Source organism: Limulus polyphemus, unplaced genomic scaffold (assembly GCF_000517525.1).
Source record: "Limulus polyphemus unplaced genomic scaffold, Limulus_polyphemus-2.1.2 Scaffold6665, whole genome shotgun sequence".
NCBI classification, from domain to species: Eukaryota; Metazoa; Arthropoda; class Merostomata; order Xiphosura; family Limulidae; genus Limulus; species Limulus polyphemus.
In genome coordinates this window covers 1-9,663 of record NW_013672275.1, presented here as the reverse complement: position 1 = coordinate 9,663, position 9,663 = coordinate 1, and the positions used below count along the sequence as shown (strand labels likewise).

Sequence of the window (9,663 nt, the reverse complement as noted above, 5' to 3'; positions counted from 1 at the left end):
GATTTCAGATTGTTATGAACACTTCAAATCTTAAATGTTACATTGAATTGTCTCTGTTTACTGTAACAGGGTATAAAGAATTGCTCAAGGGCGAGTAAAATACCTGCTGTGTCTCTGGTCCAAACACTCGATCAAACGCAAAAGTTTTTGTGTGTGATTTTTCAGAACCTTTATCCTTCACAGTAACTTCCCGTCGTTCCGGATTTGCTTCTACAACAGAATACGAGTTCTGCTTTTTCTCATACCAGTTCAAAGGTCTAGAATAAAAACAATGACGTACGTTCATTAAATAGGTCAAAATGGTATACAACTTAACTGAAACTAAACTTGTACTGTCATCTAAGTAACCTTGACACGCACTTGCGTTAATTAATTATAGCCAAAGAAAACCCAACATTAGATGCAAACAGCAAGACTACAGGGCACAAGTTTAAAATGTGAAAAACTTAAACAATTCTAGTGTTACTTTTCTTATAATTAGCTTGTGAAGTCAAAGCAGAAAATAAGGTACTGATACAAAAAAATATTTCAAAAACTTATTATACAAATGATATAACTATTCAATAATATTAACTTTTATACAAAAATTAACTGGATTCACCAATAACTATACAAAAGCTTCAACCTCCTGGGAATTCTTGTAGAATTTGAATTTTATTGTGATTACGAGGATGGTATGTAGTACTGGTTTCCAAATGGACCAGCACCTTTTTTCCTCATCAATTTTAAATTTAGGTACCAGCTACAAATGAAGAAATTAAAAAAGCTTAAAATTAGTTTTTGTGTTTCCTTTTAAAATTTCTAATTCATCAAAGATAAAAGCAAAAACACAAAAAAATATTTACAGCTCAGACTTTGTCATACAGAGTATGCTATGCAATATTTTGATGGTAATTATAAGTATGAAAACAACATACTTTTTGACTTTGTTATTTCCAGCCTTCGAAAATAGAAAGATGTAAATAATTACAAAAAAAATATTAATTATATTTCAAGTATGGTTATTAACTATTCAAGTTTTATGCCTGTTGGATACCTCCCGAAATTACCATGCTACCTTCTAATTTATTAAAGTTGAAAGCCTTAATATAGAATGAATTTGAAATCAAAATTTACATAAAACGTTTACACTTATTCTTAAGTTAACCTCGGCCAAGCTTTCATTGGGCAAAATATGTTTCAGTTGTGGCATGCATTTCAATCATTTGTATTGCAAGATTCTGAGTACAGAAGCTTACTATTCATTATTGGCAGAATTGTTTCACTTAGCAGTGCCATGCGAGTTTTTTAATCCTCATTTGAGCTGCATGACATACCCAGGCGAAGAATCAGAAAGCAATAACAAAATTATTAAATTCCTTAATACTTGCCTTACAGGTTTTAATGTATCTGGGAGGACCATATATCAGTCATCTCTCACTCAGAAAGATTCACTGAAGAACCCCCTGGAAAAGGACCCTATATCAGTCATCTCTTACTTAGAGAGATTCACTGAAGGACCCCCTGGAACAGAGGACCTTATATCAGTCATCTCTCACTCAGAAAGATTCACTGAAGGACCCCCCTGGAACAGAGGATCACATATCAGTCATCTCTCACTCAGAGAGATTCACTGAAGGACCCCCCTGGAAAAGGACTTTATATCAGTCATCTCTTACTCAGAGAGATTCACTGAAGGGCCCCCTGGAACAGAGGATCACATATCAGTCATCTCTCACTCAGAGAGATTCACTTTATGACCCCCCTGGAACAGAGGATCACATATCAGTCATCTCTCACACAGAGAAATTCACTGAAGTATATATGGATGAGTGATTACTTTTTAATCTTCTGAAGTATCCATGGATGAGTGATTACTTGTTAGTCTTCTGAAGTATCCATGGATGAGTGATTACTTGTTAGTCTTCTGAAGTATGCATGGATGAGTGATTACTTGTTAATCTTCTGAAGTATGCATGGATGAGTGATTACTTGTTAATCTTCTGAAGTATCCATGGATGAGTGATTACTTGTTAATCTTCTGAAGTATGCATGAATGAGTGATTACTTTTTAATCTTCTGAAGTATCCATGGATGAGTGATTACTTGTTAATCTTCTGAAGTATCCATGGATGAGTGATTACTTTTTAATCTTCTGAAGTATCATGGATGAGTGATTACTTTTTAATCTTCTGAAGTATGCATGGATGAGTGATTACTTTTTCTATATTCTTCCAGTGAAGGAGGACAGGCAGATGAGAAGTTGGTAGTTACAGTTGATTAGGAGAGAAATTGCATGGATACCAAACAAGTAGACTAAACTTTGTTAACTGCATTTTAAAAACAGGCGACTGACAGAGGAAACTCGGGTAAAAAAAAATTTCCCGTATACTAACTAGAGAGATACGACAGTCAGTGATAAGATGCCTAGGGCTGTTTGTAATCATTCAATCATACAAGATGCTGATCTGGAATACACGGATTATGTCTATGCATGTTGTCAAAACCAAAGCACAAGACTAGCTATAAAGCTGTGGTTCTTAACCTTCTTGGGAAGCCGCACCCATTCGGTTTACAGAATATGTCTTGCACCCCTTGCCTTTCAGGATTTGTTAATAGTTCTCTCTTACGTTTAATTATATATATCATCTATAACCAATAGAAAGACAATGTTTCCATCTATTAAATGACGTAGTGTCTTATATCGTATTCTGAACAGACAGATATCAATTTCAGTTATAACAAACGCTTCATTCACATGGGAACTTTAACGACTAACTTAGGAGAATTTGTAACAGCTATTGTCGCCTAGTTATGGTCAAAAAGTATAGAAAGTTTACTATCCATTTGCTATCAAGTGATCTCAGGAGACCGATGGAGAAACCATATTTGGAAATTGAAATGTTGACATGTTTTGCATCCCTAAGGGGTGGGTGCATCACAGGTTAAGAAACACAGCTTTAAAGTTATTAATATTATATGATGTAATATCCAGTATAATAACAATAATCTTTTTAGAGAACCTGATTACTTTTTCTGTATGCATATTATACTTGTAACAAGGAACTTTTCATCCCACTGCGAGATTTAAAGCTTAAAATTTAAATTCCTACAATATCCATAGTAACATTAGGCATAGCTTTTAAATTCATTGAGAAATGTAGTCTCAGGCCTGGATAAAATGCTATCCACAGTTCAGTAACTGATCTTTTTCAAACTCATATTCATTAGCATTGATTCCTTTTAAATTTATGCAAGAAGCTTTTTCAGTAAGTTTTACCAGTTTCTTGATTTGCATTCCAAGATTCACTTGTCTTTTTTTATTTTTAACTACTGTTTCAATTCTTCAACATTCACAAAAGAAAACACACAAACATGCAATTCAATTCTTGCACTGTCATTTTGATTTTTGACCTCACCACACACTAGCTCATCCTTATTTTTAAGTAACCTCCTAACAGCAGTAAATACAAATTAAAATTTGTAGTGTGTATGAATCAGTTTAACAATTAATGTTGCACCATTACTTAAAAATACATTTAATTATTTAAATGTAAAAACGTCTACACAATAAAATTAAAGTACAAGCTGTCTGATACTGATACTCGTTGAAAATAATATTTTGGTAGTATCACTAAATATGTAAGAGTAAACTAACATTATCAATATTAATAATACTAACAGTTATGTTAATGTATTAATGCTAGTAGTTAAAACTTATTTACCAGGTGCCTAGACTAGGTCTGGGGTTAGGCTAAATAATATTAGTAAGAGTAACATTTAGCAACTTACAAATCAATGAAGCAATTAATCAATTATTCACAACTTCTCGCATAACCTTTACTGTTCTGTAGTGGTCTACTGCAAGAAAATGGACTTATGATGTATAAATTTATAAGACGTAACTTCTTCCTAGCATTAGTGAATATTGGAACTACTAGTAGTGATAATAATACTAGTATATAATAAACAAACTTACAAAATATAGTATGGCTTTGTAGTACTAGTATTAATACCATTGTCATTAGTTAAGCCTAACTCAGCAGTGTACGTTACAAACAAAATAATAATACATTCACTAACCTGCATCTCAAGAAAACCTGTATGTGTTGGTTTTTTTCTTTTTCTCCTGGCCTCTTTGTCATTTTGTTACAAATACTATAATTAAAATTCACTGTAGAGTGTAAATTGTAATCCAAGCTTTTTTACTTTCGTTGAGATCTCCTATTTCTTATTCGCCTCAGTTAATCGTTAGAAATATCACCGCTTTAAATTTGAAACTCGCAACTTCTCAAAGCTGACCAATAAAATCACAAGATGGTTTCTCACTAGATCGCAGCACTATCTATAATGTTGATCAATAAGCTATGCCAAAAAAATTATTATTATTTTATTACAAGTTACAACTACTGCAGTGAGGAAGAATATTTTTAAAACGGGTACGACGTTTCGGTCATTCTCAATTACACAAATTTTAATGGTAAAGAAGGTTTTATTATTTAAATCAACACTTAACAATCTACCCACTGTGTTTTTTTCCTTTATAGTTTGTTTTAAAAGTTTTATTTGAGCTTTTTCTATGATACTTTTAATTTATGTTAAACTGGAAGTTCAGTTGATTTAAATACTTAAAACCTTCTTTGCAGTTAAAATTTGTGTGCTTGAGAATGATCGCACCAGTGATCAAAACGTCGTACCTACTTTTAAGTAAGTAAGTAACCTCGAAACAAAACTATAACATTTATTGTTGAATTCGCTAATGTAAAGATAAATATACTTGGATAAAAATCACTTTAGCTGAAAATGTTTTTGTTGTTTTTACATTTTCCGTTATATATATATATTTATGTTTATTATTTTCCCAGTTTGACTATGTTGAACCTTGGGAACTATTTACACCGACACATGAAATTCAGAATGGAAAAGTTACACAATTAGTGAACAACAAATTAAAAATTAAATTTTGTATCCCGCCATTAAATGATCAAATGTCTTGGTGCAAAATTTGTCGGCATTTAAAGATAATCTTGCTGGGTTTTTTTTTCAGTTTCTAAACATTTTAAAATTTACCCCAAGCTAAGCGTTTACCTAAAAATAAAGGTTTTCATAATGTTTAAAAATATCCATTTTTAGATATATGATTTAACTTTCTGTTATATTCTGATGGCTTCTCCTTGTGAAATTTGTCACAACATTTAGTTAATATTAGGTGGGACATGGCAAAATAACACGTACCCTTTCTAACAAATTTAAAATTGATTTAAAAAATTAAGACAAATACTGAAGCAGTTTTGCTGAAATTATCTCTAAACTGCTAATAATGTCATTACCAATTTATGATTGCTTGAAGTATTATATAGGTAACTTTTAACTTCAAACCCATTTATTCATAAAAACTAATTCATAGCGTATTAGATATCACATCATGAGTAAAACATATTTGATTAAAGATAATCATTAATGGTTCGATGGATAAATGGATGGCTAGATAGAATTCTATTATATTATAAGAAAAAACTATAGCAGAGATAAACTCGGTTATGAGTGATATCCCAAGTAAAACAAAACTCTGTAACATTTCATCGTATATACAACATCAACAGAAAATACAACATCAACAGAAAATACAACATCAACAGAAGAAAGCCAATATATATATAACGGACAAATTAGGCTACAAAATCACTCATTCCTATAGAAAATATATGTTATTAAGTATAACCCAAATAATTTATTTCGTAAGTTTCATAACGAAATACTTTGTGTTGTTATATTTTCTGCCTGGTTATTTTGCTGGATTTATTTATTCAAACGTTACATTTTCCCACACTTTTAGTTAATTTGGAGCAGTCTCTCAAGTGTTTTATAAAGTTCACATAATAAATGCTAAAAAAAAACAGTAAGTCTGAAAATGTTTAATAACTTCAAACTGAATAATTAGCTCATTAAGCTGCATTTTTTTATAATATCTTAAAAGTTTAAGAGGTCATTCTGTATACATAATACTTAAAAATATATTTGAATTTGTCCCCCGCTAGATCAGCGATATGTTTTCGGACTTACAATGATAAATCTATGGTTCGATCCCTTCCTTAAAAACAATAAATATCTTAACTTACAATAAATTAGAATTACTTTTGTCATTCTACTGCTAGATGCTTCAGAGTCCATGTGCCTTAAGGACATAGAGCATGTTAACATGATTCTTACATACATCCAATAATTCTTGTCTTTTAATTCAACAAATAGCTCTTTTGATCTAAAACTTGTAATGCTTTAAACATTTAACCATAGGTTTACTAAAATTTACACAAATATTTAATTTTTCACTAACATTAGCTTAAATTACCGGTATCCACTCTTCAAAAGAAAAACTGCAAATATTGTACTAAAATACGCTTCTTTCTTAAGAGAGGGCAGCACTTAACTAACATGAGCTGCCATGTTTGTACGGTCAGTGCTGCCGCGTAGCGTCTCTACATATATTAGACAGTGAAATAATTTTGGGTCGCTTCTCGCACTTCATACTTTGACAAACTTTATAATATTCTTTTCTATTTTGAGTTATCTGATTTCCGTTTCACTCTTGACTTCTGTAAAGATTTTTATTATTGTGCAAAGTGAATACGTTATTCACGAGTTTGTTTTTGAATGTTGCGCAAAGCTACTCGGGGACAGTTTGGTTTGCGCGAGCCATCCCTAATTTAGCAGTAATAGACAAGAGAGAATGCAGCTAGTTAACACCACCCACCTCCAATTCTTGAGCTACTCTAAAACTAATGAATGGTGGGAATGACCGTCAAATTATAACACATTCTCGGCTGAAACGAAGAGCATGTTCGGTGACGGGAATTCGAACCCGCGACCCACACATTGCGAGTCGAGGGCCCTAACCATCAGGCCAATTACAATTGCAAGTAAAGTGGTGTAAGCCTTCACTTACAACATCTATATAAATATAATAGGAGTGTCTGTTGTATGTACATGTAACTACTTCGGAGGGTGTGGATGGATCTTCACCAAAATTGGTATGGAGGTTCATTAGGTCCACGCAGGGCTACTTAAACATTTCCAATTTTGCGTTTTACGGTTTTTATTAGCCTTTTTGCGTTTTTTACCACTACTTCACCCCCTGTATATGGATCTTTACCAAATTTGGTATGGAGGTTCATTGGGCACATGGGGAGATACATACAAATTTTCAGTTTTGCGTTTTGTGGTTGATATGGGCGTTTTCGCATTTTTTTACCAGAACTTCGCCTCTGTTGGTGAATCTTCACTAGATTTGGTATGAAGCTTTGCTGGGTCCACGAAGAAATACATGCAAATTTGCACTTTCACATCTTGTGTTTTGTAATTTTTATGGGCGTTTTTTAACAATTACATATAAAGGAAGAATCTTTTCAAGTCCTAAGATAAATTTTCATTAATCATGAATACAAAAAACTTCAGTCCAGGGGACGGGTACTCCACCTAGTTTATTAATAATTTGACACTTTTCGAAAATTCTTTACAAATCATTAGCAGAAGAAAAGTTAATAAAACTTAAGAATCAATGTCTTCTGATTTATACGGATTACAATACACTTTTTATTTTTCCTAATGCTGGATTTCCTATTATTCTAAATACGGTACCATAATTTTATCATGTATTAATTTTCGTGTCTCCTGTGGCACAATGGCATGTCTGCGGACTTACAACGGTAGAAAATAGGTTTAGATACCTGTGTAGCTTTGCGCTTAATTACAAACGAAGTATTTTCGTACTAATTTCTGGCACAGCGGTATGTCTGCGGACTTACAATGCTAGAAACCGGGTTTCGAAACCCGTGGTGGGCAGAGCACAGTTAGCCCTTGTGCAGCTTTGTGCATAATTGAAAACAAACAAACAAACAATCGTATTAATTTCACAAATGCTTATACATTTTTGTGTCCCTCTGGTGTTGTAGTTCTCTTTTACTTTACTTCTTAATTTTTTTCGCATTGTTATAATATGTTATTGATCGTCTATAACCCACACCTACACAGTGTTAGAGTGTAGGTTGCCTCAGTCCATGTTTATCATGTGTTACTTTCAGTCTTAACAATATCATTGTATGTTGTTTATTATAAAAAAATTATCATCACCTGGTCATAAAACTTCTGCTGTCAGCAAAGTTAGTAACCTGCAGTACGTTTTTTTTATTATTTTATTGACCTTGGAAAATGAATGATTTAAATTTTCACGTGGGTTAGCAGCTTCGGAGTTAATAAACGAACGCGCCCGTAGGACATTTTTCATTTCAGGCCGGAGTCGTCGTAAATTGTTTACGATTACCTTGTTTATTTCCAAAGTAGGCGCCGAATCTTGATGTTCAAGGCATTTCAACAAGCTTCAATAAATATTATTCATTAAAACTGATATTTCTAAACACATTCATTTCTGTGAGTTTCTTTTTGGAAAAGTTTACACTGTAAACAAAAAGAAGAAGAAAAATGTATCTATTCCAGTTGTTCAAAAAGTAACCGGTCTTGACGCTATTACCTTTGTAAGGAATTTATTATTATATATTTATTGTAATATCAGCGTTTATTTAGATTAGTTTTACGTAACAATACTGAGCTACATTTAAGCGTTTACATATATTGTTGATTCTTACTCTCGAGAATCTTCTACAACATATTTAACACTATAAGCTATGAATGTTTTTAAATACAAACTTTTTCGTTATTTACCAGCCACACACGCCGGGTTTTCCATCGTGACGTTATGTAATGTTTTCGTAAAGATAATAATGAGGCCAGGCATGGCCAGGTGGTTAGGGCGCTCGACTCGTAATCTGCGGGCGTGGGTTCGAATCCCCGTCACACCAAACATGCTCGCCCTTTCAGCCGTGGGAACGTTATAATGTGACGGTCAATTCCACTATTCGTTGGTAAAAGAGTAGCCCAAGAATGGGCGGTGATGACTAGCTGCCTTCCCTCTAGTCTTACACTGCTAAATTAGGGATGGCTAGCACAGATAGCCTCGTGTAGCTTTGCGCGAAATTACAGCATCCCAATAATAGATTCTCTTTTTAGTTGCGTTGCGTTGGTCATACCTATAGGCGTGTGGAGGCTTTCTCGATATTTCGGACAAAGCTAGCTAGCTCCCTGTTAAATGAATTATACCTACATCAACTCGTAATTAACTCGCTCATCGTGAACCCTCGATAAGATATTGCTTGTAAGTTTTGAAATTTTTGTTTATAAATCATTGTTTGTAATAACTGTTATTGTAAATTGTATTGTTGTGTGTATATTAAAACGTATTTGTGTTCAGAAAGAAAACTGTGTGTATCAATCTTGTTGGCAAATATCATAAACTGACTATATATCGGTTTTATTTAACTGCTAAATCCAAAGTATAGATTAGCTACTAAATCTAAATTATCAGTTAACTCGGTTTCAGACCATTTGAAATCCTAATACGTAACACCTTTAAATAGCTTTAAAAGATTAATATCGAAATTTCTAAAATGTGTCCATTAAATGGCATATATTTTCCCATTACTTATGTTTTTTTTTAAACGAACCATTTAGTTTTTCTTTTTGCTCCCAAGTGGCACAGCGGTATGTCCGCGGACTTACAACGCTAGAAATTGGGTTTCGATACTCGCGTTGGTCAGAGCACAGATAGCCCGTTGTGTAGCTTTGTGCTTAACT

The 9,663-nt window shown here is 33.1% G+C and overlaps 1 protein-coding gene across 1 annotated transcript in view; it reads right to left on the bottom strand.

Annotated features, from left to right (window-relative positions):
* Window positions 1–4,257, bottom strand: part of LOC106473949 (kinesin-like protein KIF11) — a gene marked incomplete at its 3' end in the record, with an annotated part of 30,354 nt that extends 26,097 nt beyond the window's left edge. Inside the window, exons 1-2 of the mRNA XM_013934638.2 lie at window positions 4,063–4,257; window positions 104–257 (exon numbers count right to left, since the gene is read on the bottom strand). Of these exons, the coding sequence (XP_013790092.1) occupies window positions 104–257; window positions 4,063–4,124 (216 nt within the window). The remainder of the gene's footprint in view (window positions 1–103; window positions 258–4,062) is intronic.
* Between the last annotated feature and the right edge of the window lie 5,406 nt (window positions 4,258–9,663).